The sequence below is a fragment of the Myxine glutinosa genome, chromosome 5 (assembly GCF_964187855.1).
Source record: "Myxine glutinosa chromosome 5, kmMyxGlut1.1, whole genome shotgun sequence".
NCBI lineage: Eukaryota > Metazoa > Chordata > Myxini > Myxiniformes > Myxinidae > Myxine > Myxine glutinosa.
In genome coordinates, this window is record NC_136265.1 from 125,945,063 (window position 1) to 125,960,201 (window position 15,139).

The 15,139-nt window shown below is 42.6% G+C and overlaps 1 protein-coding gene across 28 annotated transcripts in view; it reads left to right on the forward strand.

Moving 5' to 3' along the window:
* The window catches only part of LOC137427137 (phosphatidylinositol-binding clathrin assembly protein), an 86,329-nt gene that overhangs the window by 69,356 nt on the left and 1,834 nt on the right, over positions 1–15,139 (forward strand). For 13 of the 28 annotated variants that reach the window (XM_068116333.2, XM_068116336.2, XM_068116341.2 and 10 more), the window contains 5 exons: positions 2,673–2,703; positions 2,969–2,980; positions 3,437–3,557; positions 4,668–4,694; positions 5,379–5,483. In XM_068116333.2, coding sequence (XP_067972434.1) covers positions 2,673–2,703; positions 2,969–2,980; positions 3,437–3,557; positions 4,668–4,694; positions 5,379–5,483 — 296 coding nt within the window. Of the gene's footprint in view, positions 1–2,672; positions 2,704–2,968; positions 2,981–3,436; positions 3,558–4,617; positions 4,695–5,378; positions 5,484–15,139 lie in introns of all 28 variants that reach the window. The other 15 variants (XM_068116338.2, XM_078778658.1, XM_078778662.1 and 12 more) reach the window with 5 other exon arrangements.

Here is a 15,139-nt window from a genome sequence, read left to right on the forward strand (position 1 = left end):
TTCAAAAGAATTGTGCATTTTGTGATACAAGCACCAAATTTGGCACAAATGTACATTAATATGTTGCGAACATTTTCAGATATTGGGCCACTTGAAATTCCGTAATTTTTTTTTTCAAATTTTTTCAAATTTCGTAATTTCAAATTTTTCGGGTGACACCGTCACAATTTCGGTCTTCGAGGCCGGCCGATAGGCAAAGTGTGACCGGAAGGGACGAGGTTCTCCTGACCACGTGGCCCTCGATCTGGGAAGCGAGAGGCGTTCCATTAGTGGACGCGCCCCTCACGCCCGACTTTTGGGCGGCCCCGGCAGGCCGTTTGTTTTGACGTTCCGTGACAGGCCCCGCACCCCCACCTCCGGGCCGACCGGAAGCTTGTGCTGAGTACATCATACCTGAACAACTCAGTGAGGCAGAACACAGCAGTGCACACCAGGGTGACCCCTTCAGTGCATAAACCAATTAACCTGTCCACTGCAGGGCATATAGAAATGAAGTTATTTTCTGCATATAATAATAATATAAGTTCAGTTCTATATAACAATTTCTGTTATCACCACTACCACTACAACTACCACTACTACAAGCTTTGTCTGGAATTTTGTGGACTAACAGACAAACAGACATACAGACAAGCTGGGATCAAAACATTACCTCCTTCCACCATTGAGTGTAGAGGTAAACATCATGGAAATTATATCATGCCCTAGATTTAATTCATGCTTACCCGTGTATTTGCTTCACTGGTTCACAAGGTCTTTTGCATACATGTAATTCAGACTCTCGTCTTCATTGCTGACCACACAATGTTCGCAACATATTAATGTACATTTGTGCCAAATTTGGTGCTTGTAACACAAAATGCACAATTCTTTTGAATATTTGGGCTAAGCCGCCCCACTATATCGGCCGGCCTCGAAGACCGAAATTGTGACGGTGTCACCCGAAAAATTTGAAATTACGAAATTTGAAAAAATTTGAAAAAAAATATTACGGAATTTCAAGTGGCCCAATATCTGAAAATGTTCGCAACATATTAATGTACATTTGTGCCAAATTTGGTGCTTGTATCACAAAATGCACAACAGGTTTGCTATGCTGCTACACTATATACCGAATAGACCGAATTTGACTTTTCGGTTAACATAGGCCGAATTTCTAAAATTGACAATTTTCATCCGATTAACTTAATTTGAAGAAGATTTCTCTATCAGGTCACATAATTCAACCACCAATTATTTGTGAAGTCAAAACGATGTTCTACCGAGTGCCATTCTACTTTGTTCTCTTTTGCCAAGTGTCGCTCTCCGAGTGATTTTTTTTTTTTCCATTTGTTTGTTTGTCCGGGCGATATCTCAGCGATCCTTTGAGCTAGGAAGCTGAAATTTCTACGCAATAGTGAGCAGGTGCTTTGGCAAAAACGGTATTTTTTGTTTTTTGATTAATCAATTAATTGATTAGTTATTTAATTTTTGTTTTATTTTGTTTTTGTTTTTTTGTATACAAGATCGAGGCTCGTGAAAGAGCTAACATTAATCACACAAAAAGACAAACCGACACACAAAACACAAAAAACAAGGGGAGCGGCAGACAAGATGGGGAGAGAGGGGGAAGGACACAAAAGAGAGGGGGAAGAGGAGGAAGGACACAAACACAACATTTGAGAGCAGGGACATCGGGAGGACTTGGGGGGAGGTGGGAGAGGAATAAAACGTATGAACACGATGTTTGTAATTATTGATTAATTAAGTACTTATTGATTTCCTTTGTCATCTGGGCAATATCTCAGGCACCTTTTGAGCGAAGAAGCTGATATTTAGACATGACGATGAACAAGTGATTTGCTCTGAAGGCAATTTTTGATTTATTGATTAATTAACTAATTATTTACTTATTCGATTAATGACTTAATTATTAATTTTTTGGAAGTTACAGATTTGGATGAAATGGTGGTGGTTTTCGGTATTCTATTAGCCAACTGATGAATTCTTTAATTGCTTTATGATTAATTATTTATTTATTTTCATTATTAATCATTTACTTATTTTCTTTCTCATCTGGGCAATATCTCGGGCACCTCTTCAGCGAGGAAGCTGATATTCAGACACGATAGTGACCAAGTGATGTGGCTCTAAAGGATATTGTTTATCTATTGATTAATCGATTGATCCATCAATTGATTAATAATTATTTATTGATTAATCAATTATTTCATTTATTCGATTTATGACTTTTTTTATTAATTTTCAAAAGGTTACAGCTTTGGATGAAACTTTGGTGGTTGAGGTGTGCTATTAGCCAATTGATTAAGAAATTATTTTACCATTATCATGTATTTATTTTAATTACGCAATTGATCAATTAATTATTGTACACCTCTCCCAGTGCAATATTGTACACCTCTCCCGGTCCCAATACCGCCTCTATGTGCTGCACAGCGGTATCGTCAGGCACTGAAGGCGCCCTGGCAGTGCCGCGCTGGAGGATGTTATTTATTTATTTGGCATGGGGCAGTGTACTTTGAATGTATCTGTACTTGGTTTGATTTTTGTTTTCCACACACTGTCGTACTCGATGGGTAAACCTACACTTCATCCACTAAAACAAGTGCATAATTAATGTTTGCTTGGAGAAGTCGGTTGCAAACCAATTGCCTTTTTGTTTTCCTTTTCAGACTTGACAATGAACAGCAGCCTCGGCAAGAAGTAAGTATGACATTCGTCTTTCTTCCGTCGACATCTTTTAAACTCCATGTTCTGTGTGCCTTCGCTTCTCTTTATTTGCCTTTGAATTCCAATTTGCTTCTGTAACGCACTCGGTTCCCTGAACTTCCAACAGGGCCGCACACCTGACGTAGCCACCACCTCTTGTATTCTGTGATGTTGTGCTGATTATTATATCGATTCGTCTGCCTTCCGGGCTCTGAACCTTTCTTTCTTTTTTTCTTTCTTATTCTCCCCAATCCTGCAGCCTGGTTGCAAGGTTGGAAAAGTGCTTTCTCTGCTTTTTTGCTTTGCCGTGTGTGCGTGCGTGCGTGCGTGTGTGATGCATGCGGAGCTCTTAATTGCATGGGCCTAGCTTTCTTGGTGGTCTGTACAGCAAGCAGCTATTAACTTTATGAAGTTTTGGTCCCCTGCCACTGATTGGGAGTTTAATTTAACGCGATGGTGCCTCTTGCACAGAAACCAGGCAAGATCGTCATTTGAGAATGTCATGCATTAAATGAACATTATTCCTTTATGTTTGTTCCGAAATGGAATTGCAAGCCTAATCTGGGAATGGCTAGAGGTGTACAGTACCTGGAGATTGCTTTTATACTTGTTTGTCTGACATTGTGATAAAAGAGCTTATTTAGTGCTTCTGGGAGTTAGAGGAGTGGTGTGGACATATCGATAGTGTGTTGATTGGGATGACTATGACATTGCCCGGATTGTTCAGGGATCACCAATGGACACCGGCGGGAGAGAAAAGACTAACTGGCGGTGCAAACTGGCAGCCACGGCTGGGAGCCCCCAACTCGTGGGGTCCATCAGTTCCCACAGCGGTTCAAACGCAAACGGTGAGTCTTGTGCGTATGACGGCTTTGTATTTCATTACCATGTGCTAAGCAATGTTTCGACCGATGTGATGACGCGTAGGTAGTGCACTTGCCATTGAGATGTCTAGTCCGGGTTCGAATCTCAACCCGACTCTCTAAAGTCTAAACAGTCGGATTGGTGCTTCACAGGCAGGATGTACTTTTCATCAATATGTGTGCCGTCCTTTGGACGAGCGTTGAGCAGGGGACCCATCTGCTGGCATCATTTGGTGGATGTTGAAGATCCCACGTTGTCTTTCAACTAAGAGTAGGCGAATTGTACTGGCACTCTGTCCGATTTTCCGAATTCCTGCCATAATTCATCAGCAGCACAGCCATAAAAAAAAAAACCACCTTTTAGAGGCCATTTTTCCCCGCAAGCGGGGGTTGGCCTTTTTCGGGAACTGTGGTTGTTGTTGTTTTTCGGTCCCCTTTTTGAAGCAATGTTTTACGGCCGGATGCCCTTCCTGACGCCAACCCTTTTTGCCGCCTTTAACGACAAGCAGGGAATTACCAGTGAACTGGTACTCAATTTACCGACCTCGGAAGGATGACAGGCTGAGTCAACCCCCCTGGCGTTAATTCAGCGATCGACCGGGATTCGAACCCAGGATCCTAGGATCCTAAGCCGGCACCCTAGCCGCTAGCCCAACACCTAGCCTCTCCTAGGGACTCAGCACAGCCATACCTCAACAATAATGCAACCAGTGAGCCGATTTGTAATTGAAATCCCAGTCCATTATGTACTCGAGAGAAGAAGAAGAAGCCTATGCTGTGCCTAATTTATTAACTCGTCACTCATGAAGTAACCTTTCTGCATTTGCTTGTCGTCTGCCAGCCACAATGTACCGATAAATGTTGCACTAACATTTTTGGAATGAGTAACTCGATTTTGGCCTTCACAGGGTCCAATTAAGTTTGTTTGGGGAGGAGGGGTGATCTTGTTATGGTTGTGTGTGGGGGGAGGGCGGGGAGGGAGGGGCTAGAAATATAATCATACTTTGGTGTGACTGCGATCTAAATGCATTTATTTAATTTATAGCGCTGCCCTTCACCAACATCTTTTGCCTTTGTCTGTCCATCTTGCACCAGCAGAACGGCTGGGGGCTCCAGCAATACGTGAGTCGCAAGCCCACCCCCACCCCCACTCCGATACCTCCTGCCTGCCCCTCCAACCCCCATCCTCACATCCATTTTTCAGCACATTTGACATATTGAGGAGGGCTTGGTGGATAAGGTGCTTGTTCTCCTTTTCCAAGTCAAGTGAATTTTCCAATCTTGATGTTTTCCTGTATTTCATCGACCCCCCCCCCCCCCCCCCCCTCCAATCGCCTCCCTCACCCCCTTCCCCTCCTCCAACTTGCTTATATATGACATACAAAAACGGGTTATTTTGACATGTGTGCGCATGTCAGGGTGCAGCCCCCACGGCCTTCCAGCCAGGCACACAAGGCTTGGGCACATATGCAATGGTACATGCACCACAGTGACATAGATTAAACTGCTAGTTTGAATGTCCAGGATCCACTAGTTTTTTATTTTATTTTATTTTTCTTCCTTTTTTTTTTTTTCTTTTTTTTTTCCCCCCTTGTTTAGGGCATCCCCTTTCCAGGCCAAGACTTGAGATCAGCTACATGATGTAACACTCATTAACAACGGTTCACATGGTCCGCTTATTTTAACCGCATGCCCCTGGCTGCTCTCACCAACGGATCAACAACATGTGTCAAACCTGTATGTGACCTTTGACCTGTAAATGCTTTCACTCAATAATTTTATTTTCATACCACGTTGTCTTTGCAGGTGCCTCCCGTAACAGGTGTCCCGCTGGTCCAGCCACAGCCGGCCATGTTCAACCAGCCTGTGATGCAACCTAATAATCCATTTGGTCCGGTGCCTGGTGCCCAGGTGGGTTTACGGTTTACCCGAGCACTCGCGCCCGAATCGCTACTTGGTTTGGATGCAGGTTGACTGTGGGCATTCCAAATAGAGAGAGTAAAATATGTATTCGAGGAGTTTGGCACGGAGGTAGTCAGCCCTTTAAACAATTTTTGTTTTTCACTCGATCCAAGTGCCATGGACGTGACCTTTACGCGGATGCTGCTTAAAACATCCTGTCAGGAGTTTCTCAAGGCATTATTTGTCTGTAGACACATTTCTTTTCTGCATTAACTAATTTCTCTCTGGTTCAGTCCGTGTTGTTCATTTGTGGTGTTCTCGTTCTGATCTTTTTTTCATCCTACCTGTCCTTCCCTCCTCATCTCCCTGCTCTCCTTGCAAATGCACCTGTCACTTCCCACCCCAAACGTCTATTTTATTTTGTTTTATTCCGCTGTTTAATTCTTGGAACCTTTATTTTTATTATCTTTTTTGGGGGGGGGTTGGGGGGGAGGGGCACCTGGGGTGCTATTCAATTTCCTCTTTGAACCTCGCTCCTTTTCTTTCTTTATTTCCTCTTTTTGCCATATTTGGCATCATGCATGTGCATGTCTCTCATCAATGCATGGCTCACTTGGTGCAGTCCCTCCCGAACTTGGTCCACTCCCCTTTCGGTTCTCAGCAGTCACCCTCGCAGGAGAGACCCTCGGAACTCTTCATCCGGGGTTTCCTTTAACGAAGCTAACCCCCATCCCCTCATCTCAGGTACACAACTTAAGACCCTGCGGAATTCCCGTACCTTCTATCAAATCAAAATTCCTCTTTCGTACTGCTGCATTAACCTGTTTGCATCTGGTACTGTCACAACCGTTGTCGTCATTTGTTGTCATTTCTCTCATAAGCTGAGTCTCTAACTTCCTGACAATCAATTGTCAGATCTTCTTGGTGAAAATGTATTTTTAAGCGGTAAATCCACTTAAATATTTGGCTAAGTCCTTCCTTCCATCCTCCTTCCTTCCATCCGTCTGTCAAAAATGTCAACAAGGAAGAAGAACCTTTCTAACCCACAGTGTTTAATTTTGAAAGGTTCTAAAGGGCAATTCTAAAAGGTTTAGTTCATTTCATTTTGATTCATATTAAAAATGCCAAACTGAACCGCTTCCTTCGGACACGTGTGTGATTTTTAAAACCAAATAAGGGGAAAATATAACGTACTTGTGTCAATTTGAGTGAGGCGTGGGCCAAGTGTCACTTTGTTTGTTTTTCAATGAACTTCCTGGATTACCATTCCAGATATTCCCCACATCATAATCTATTTAAGAAGTGGCTGCAAAAAAAAACACCTTTAGAGGCCATTTTTCCCCGCAAAGCGGGGGTTGGCCTTTTTCGGGCACCGTGGTTGTTGTTGTTGTTGGTCCCCTTTTTGAAGCAATGTTTTACGGCCGGATGCCCTTCCTGCCGCCAACCCTGTTTGTCGCCTTTTACGACAAACAGGGAATTACCAGTGAACTGGTGCTCAATTAGCCGACCTCGGAAGGATGACAGGCTGAGTCAACCCCCCTGGCGTTAATTCAGCGATCGACCGGGATTCGAACCCAGGATCCGAGGATCCTAGGATCCTAAGCTGGCAAGGTGGCTGCAAAGCACCTACCAATAATTATTGAATCTAAGTAATCGTTGTTTTTCTTCTTCGCTGAGTCTTTGGCTTTAATTGCCGGCTTAAAGGTGCCCCGACAATTATTATAAGCGGAATGTCGTTCATAATAGTTAATTAACCGTGTAAAATAATGTGACCAATTGTTTATTTATACACCCTGTTTTGCCATTGCTGGATCATTTGCAAGCGCTTTGCTTTTTCCTCGATAAGTTCCTACTTTGGCGGAGCCGTCGATGATGAGCTCGCAGCAAAGTGGTGATTAGACCATGGTGATTTGGGTCTTTTGCGGTGCTCATGCCAGCGACTAGCAAATTGGCCATCTTTGTTACTTCCACCATCGAAGGTGGACGGAGGTTATGTTTTCACCACTATTTGTCTGTGTCTTTGTCTGTGAGCAGGATATCTCAAAAAATTATGGATGGATTCGGACGAAACTTGGTGGGCATGTTGGGTGTGTGATGGATGGATTTGATTTTGGTGAAGATCCTGATCCGGATACGAGAATTTTTATTTTTTTAAGTGATACTTCACCATTGAGAGTTGTTGTTCTCTTCCTTTTCCCTTTATAAGGGGTGAGGTGAGAGTTGGGGCCAACAACTATATTTAGCACAATATTTCAAAAAGTTGTGGATGGATTATGACAAAACTTGGTGGATGAGTTGATTAGGTGACAAGAACGAGCCGATTCGATTTTAGTTCAGATCCGAATCCAGATCCGGCCTATCAGTAGGATACAAAACGTAAACCGTTCAGCCTGGCGGGGGTATGTTCTCTACCGAATGTCTTTCTATTTGTTGTTGTTGTAAATAACGTGAGGGGCTTGAAAAATGACAAGGTCGGTTTCTTTTTACGAGTCAGGCTTTTTGTAGTCACTGTATTATGCTGTGCACTCAAAGCAAAAAGCGGGGTTAAGCAATTGGGTCATGTCTGTCTGTGAACATCAGTTTCTGATCAAGGAACAACATTTAAATTTAATGTTACATTTTGAACACAAATCAGAAAACAAACCTGTTGTTTATCAGTACTTTCACTCTGGATCTCATCCCAATGTCACATGCGCAGAGAGGGGTGAGATAATTTTAGGTTATTTCTCTGAAATAACCTCATAGAGTCGGTCCTGGTGTCCAGGCGTCCATACGTACTTGGACGTCCATTAACATTTGAGTAAAACATCTCCTCAAAAACTACCTGACCGATATGGCCATATCTCATCTGGAAAGGGGGCCACGGCCCCCTCCCCGATTCCCTTGTTTTCACTAAAACCTCTCCTCCACAACTACCTGGCTGATACGGACCAAATTTGGTATGATGCATCAGGACAGTAAAGTCTCATGGGGTTTTGCTCCCACATCCAGACCGCCCCACCCCATATAAAGGGGACGAAAGTGGGGTTTTGCCCCTAATTTGGGTATTTCATTCAAAAATCTTCTCGGAAACTGACAACCGTATCCATACCAAACTGGCCATGCATCACCGTGACCATGCCCTAAACCTTAAGTTGTGCTCCCCATGGCCATATCCTCCCCAGATAGTGGGCCATGGGCCCCCTTCCCGAATCCTTCATATTCACTGCAACATCTTCTCCACAACTACCGGCCTGCATGGACCAAAATTTGTATGATTCAACAGGACAGCAAGGTCTCGTGGGGTTGTGCTCCGCATCCGGATCACCCTTATAAAGAGGGTAAAAGTGGGTTTTTTTACACCTAATTTGGGTATTTCATTCAAGTAATTTCTCAGAAACCAATTGGATCCAGATCAAACTGGCCATGCTGCATCACAAACCTTAAATTGTGCTCCCCATGGCCATATCTACCCCGGAAAGGGGCCCCTTCCCCGAACCCTTAATTTTCACCACAATGTCTTCTGCTCCCAAACTACCCAGCCAATTCAAACCAAATCTGACAGGATCCATCAAGACAGGTAGGCATTCTTGTGTTGTGCTCCTCATCTGGATATGCTTCTTCGAAAGAGGTCGCTTCGAAAGAGCAAAGTGCTGATGAGGAGGGGAGTGTCGTTGAAGCTGAAGGGAAAGGTGTATGCTGCATGTGTGAGAAGTGTTATGATTTATGGGAGCGAGACATGGGTAATGAACGTAGAGCAGCAACGAAGGTTGTAAAGGGTGGAAATGCGAATGGTTCGATGGATGTGCGGAGTATCGCTGAGAGAGAGGAAGACAAATGATGAATTGCGAAAAATGATGGGAATAGAGCCTGTGATTGATGCTGTGAAGATAAACAAGTTGAGATGGTTTGGTCATGTGTTGAGGAAGGATGAAAGTGACTGGTTGAGAAGAGTGATGGAAATGAATGTGGAAGGAAGTAGAAGACGGGGAAGACCGAGAAAGACTTGGCTAAAGATGGTGGAAGAAGAAATGCGGGCAAGGGGTTTAACAAGGAGAGATGCAGAAAATAGGGCAAAATGGAGAAGATTGTCATGGGGACCGCAAGGCTAACCCCCGCTCTAGCAGGGAAAATGGCCTTAAAATGCATGTTGTTGTTGTTGTTGTTGTTGTTGTGAAAGAGGTCCTAAATTCAGATAATTTTTTCCAAATCCTATCCTCTGAAACCTACCACCAGATTCAAACAAAACTCGCTTGGAGGCATTAGGACCAGGCCCGGATCTAAAGTTGTGCTCCACATTAGCACCGGCTCCTGCAAAACGGGCGTCGTGGAGTCTGCCCCTGATCCGCCATTTCCATTGAAACATCATCATCTCCGTAACTAAGAGGCATAATTGAACCAAATTTGCCAGGATTCATCAGGGCAGCAGGGTCTTCTAGGATTGTACTTCTCATCTGGATCCACTAGCCCCCACTTCGCCAAATTCAGTTACGGCGTTCAAAACTGGCCTTTGGCAAAATCCAATCTGGACCCCATTAACCAAAGTCGATTCCATTCATACAGTCCCTACCCGCTTCCGCTTTATCGGTCCCGTCTCCGGTCACCTCGCCTGTTGGGGTAATAACCGTCAGTCCCCCTACGGGACCATTCTTTTACTCTGTCTGGCAGTCAAACTAAATTGAAAATCATTCCCAACAGGAAACTTACTGTTTTTACAGACTTCATAAAGGACACAAACAACAGGCACGAATAACTAATGTAACGTGTTATAAGGTGGTGTAAAAGCTGCTTTGTCAACAGCGATAAACTTCCGGAATTTTATTTTGTACGACTTTTAAAATCTTTTTATTTTATTTCCATTGAATTATAAACTTGGAACACTGTAGAACACAAATCACCTTTTTAGCACTTTCAAACACCTTCCGTTTAGCAGTATAGTAATCTCGATTATATGGAAGGGTTACGTTCCTTTTGGGTGAATTTCTGCACATCGAATTTAATATTCGCATATACTCCCATTATAAGTGGAGACTCGTGGGGTCACCCGTGGGAATCCCATTGGCATGGACGTGTGTGACATTTGGACATCTTCATTTCGTTGCTGCACATTCAGTTTTACAAAATGGTTACTGGCAATTTATCAGATGCACAAATGATGTAATCTACACAATGTATTTACTTCTGATAACATGTGAATGCATGTGCATGCACACACATATACACATACACACACAGACAAACACACATATATATACACACACACAGACAAATACACACACACACACACATCTCGTTTTTTCATTTCTGTTCCTCAATTCTGTCTCTCTTATTCACAGACACACACACACACACACACACACACACACACACACACACACACACACACACACACACACACACACACATCTTGTTTTTTTTAATTTTTGTTTCTCACAATTCTATCTCTTATGATTTTCAATTCTTATGTGCAACGATGCTCTGATTCTTATGTCCAATTACACACACACACACACACACACACATATACACACACACACACACACACACACACACACACACACACACGGTAGTGGGACACACACACACATGGGGTAGTGGGACACACACACACACACACGGAAACTCATGCGAAAACAAACAAAAAAAATTAATAAAGAGTTCACGATTTTAGTTCCTGTAGCTATGAAACGCATTTTCTTTGGGCGGTGCATAATCACTCCGAACGAAACAGGCATTACCTCGTTTCCATTGCTTGAGTTGTTCAAAAAGTAATTCATGATCGAAGACGTGTTGATTGAGTCTTAAAATGCACATCTGATCATACAGAGCATACAGAGGCCGATTGTAGGCCGATAGAGCCCATGACTCTTCTCATTTTTAAACTTGAATGTATCGATAACTTTTCGCTTTCGCTTCTAAAAATAGATTAAAACCAAACGTTATTAATAAATATTGTATTCCATAGTTAGTTTACATTATTATGTACATTTTTGAAGTACTGTATTGTTTAATTCCATGGTTGGAAAAGAGTTGACTCACTTAAAACAAACTCTGTATATACACCCCAGAGATATGGAAAAATATAATTAGCCTTCGGTTCGATCTCGAACTTCAGTATTCAGTCGCTGTATTTTTACAAAGTAATAATATAAATAACGAAGTCCTGGGAACGTTCTCTCCTCTCTCCTTCCCCTCTCTCCTTCCCCTCTCTTTCCCCTCTCTCATTCTACTCTGTCATTCTCCTCTCTCATTCCCCTCTCTCATTCCCCATGCAGACATAACAGTCGACACATTCAAAACGGCTGTTGGAATAAATGTCGCCGATTTTCTCAACTTTAGCTGAAACTGAGACTTGAACCATCCCAGCAACTGTGATGGTGAATTCGTCGAGATAAAGCCGTGAGGGAGACTCAATGAATGGGCTTTATTTTATAGGCCTTTGAAAATGCATTTTGTTCTATAAACGGTAACTTTCATCAAATTTTATTCCCGTTTTTTTCCAACCGAGTCTAAAACCATGTTAGCGACTGTGAAAAATGAAATGAGATATCGAATTAGAGTTGAAATAAAACTGAGAGTGAGCAAGACACCGCTGGCCTAACAAAAGAGGCCTCAAAGCTATGCGAGTAAACAAAATGGTGGATATTTGTTTTTGAAGCCCCTCCCAGACCGGGTGTAGCAACTCCCCCAGACAGACGTATCACAGACAGACAGACAGAATCTCCTACGGAGAATAAAATATAGATAGGTTCTTATGGAAAAAAAATCTTAACTCTACTTTGTAAAAATATATATATATGCATATTAATATTAAACTTTATCAAGTTTATCTTGAGACTGAGGTGACAGACAGGGGTGGCATGGTCGTCCACATCCTCGGAAGAAGTGGCTTACTGCACTACTGCTGCCGCTGTCACTAAGAGGTTGCTTTCCAGACCTCATGCAAAGGTGAAGCACGTTATAGTCCTGAACAAGTGTCTGTGCGTCCGTCCGTCTGTGGTAGGTTTTCGTTACCGCGATAACTTGGGAACAGCAGAATGGATTTAAATAAAAAATTAGATCAACTATGTACTATGATGTAAAGATGAACTTGTGGTCAAGAGGTTTTGTGTGTTTTTTATTTGTCAAGTTATAAAAAAAATAATAATAATAATCTTATGTTGAAAAAAAAAAATCTTAATCTTAACAACAAAAATTTTTTTATTTGTCTAGTTATGTTGGGTGAAAATCCTGTTAACACGATAACTTGTGAACCAGCGATGTGATTTTGACCAAAGTTGGTGCAAGTTTGTATTATGATGTAAAGATGAACTGATTTTGATTTAGGGGTCAAGCGGCCAAAGGTCAAAATCTGTAATACGTTTTCATTACCCATTACCACGATAACATGGTAACAGCTGAAGGGAACTAAGTCAAACTTGGTAAAAGTATGTCTAATGATGCAAACAACAACAACAACAACAACATGCATTTTAAAGGCCATTTTCCCTGCTAGAGCGGGGGTTAGCCAAGCTAACATCTAATGATGCAAAGATAAACAGATTAGATTATTGGGTCAAGAGGTCCCATGAGGTAAAAATTCTGTTACCGAGCTAACTTGTAAAGCAGTGATGGGATTTTGACCAAATTTGGTACAAGTATATATTATGATGAAAAGACGACTTGATTAGATTTCAGCATCAAAGGTCAGAGGTCATGTCAGGTAAAAATGTGATACTTGAGAACAGCTTAAGGGATTTAAATCAAACTTGGTACAAGTATGTATAATGATGTAATCATGTGGGTGGAGGCCACATGTCATATCGGTCGACGTCACAATGTCATAATGCTTTTCTAGTATTGGATATGGGTCGCTTTAATGTCCTTTTTTTCTCTATCTCTCTGTTTGTTTTTCTGTACAGTAGAGTAAGGCTTTGTTTCTCAATCTCGAAATACATATGAGGGGCGTTCCAAAAGTTCACAGAACGGGTTAGTAGTTCGCATCCGAGGTGCGCATTTTGTTTTTGTTCATTTTAACTTGTACGCATACCTGCCATTAATTTCAATTGTCTATAATTATTATTTCAGAGTATGAAGTAGAATTTTGCTCAGTCATAACAATATTACGTATCCTGCTAAAATTGAGTAACAAGGTGCCGACCCAACATAAATCCATAAATGGGTGGTGGCCGTCTTTTTCAAAGGTGCACCTTCGTATTCCACGATAACCAAATGGGGCAGCTGTCCCCTGAAGATGAATCCCCTGAAGACGGCCTCAAGTCCCTTGAAGACAAGATCATGGCTTTGAATGTCTCGGATGCCTCGTAAAACTCCAATCACTTGGGAATATTTTTCCAGCTTCACAAAAATATCGCTGCAGGTCAACAAGGACAAATACCGAAGGACATTGACCAAAGATGTGTCCCTCTTTCAGAACAATGTGCTTGCACACAAGGCCCAAGTTGTGGATGCCATCTTTTGTGGCCATTATTTCAACCAGCTGAATCACCACTCCCCCACTACCTCCACTCCCACAAACCCAGGCCTGTCCCCAGTGAATAAAGTCTGTTTCAATATTTGAAGTCCACGTTTGCGTGGACGATGACGAGGAAATGACTGAAACAACTGGGGATGTGCCAGAAGGGGCAATCTAAAACTTCCATTTTTTCTTGCATAGTTGAAGGTGAGTGGTGAAGCAAGCGCATTGAAGTCAAGGGACACTGTTTAAAACGTTAACATATTGTTGCAGCCTCCAGATTGGTCCTGTTACCCGGTTTGAATCTGCTGGTCACTGCAAAATGACCGCAACAGTCACCCTCAACGACCCCCCCCTGTCAAATCTGCGTGTGTAGATCACGTTACCATGCAGATTGGAATCCTTAAAACAGGCGAGTGTCACGCCCATAGACGTCACGTGACCGATCTTATCAGTCCAAACAAACCTTGATCGTGCGATGCAAGTGTATCTGGCAGTACGACGACCAGTCGACCACAACCAATTTACCTCTTAAAACAGGATTTAATCAACCACCGGATGAAGCCGCCAGAATAAACATAATCACCCAAAGACAAAGTCACTTTATAACGTGTGTTGAAAAGGCACCATGAAAATTAAATGGGAAAATGGGGCAGGAGGGGAAGAGGTGAAGTTGGGTCGAAGCAGGGCACGTATGTACAGGCAGTATTCACAAGGTGAATCCGAGAATTGCTGCAGCGGAAACGTATGTTCCCATGCACCGACCGATCAAGCAGAGATGACACACATTTAGACAGACTACGAAGGGGCTGATTAAAAAAATTAGTGCGGGGGGAATGGTGGGAGATTTAGACACGTTACACAATGAGGGGGTGACCTTTAACCTTGTCTAGACGTATCCCAACACGTGAGGCCTCGTACACAAATGCCGTACGATTTATGCTGAACATTTACTAATGAAATAACTACACTGTGTTACTACCTTTGAGCCTATTGCATTCCCGCAACAATATATTTGGACTATTGTGTCCATATCTCTTACAAAGGGTCAGTCTTGTTGGTTGCTGACACTAAATGGATGTGTCGATTGCATTTTGCACTGAAAGCCAACCATGCGAATTCCAAGAGGTGATCGCCAATATGATCTGTTACGGGGATCTTTGTGCTGCTCCTGCAGGTCCCTGATATATTGATGCTGTACTCGATTATGCTCCTTTTTTTGTAGAAACAT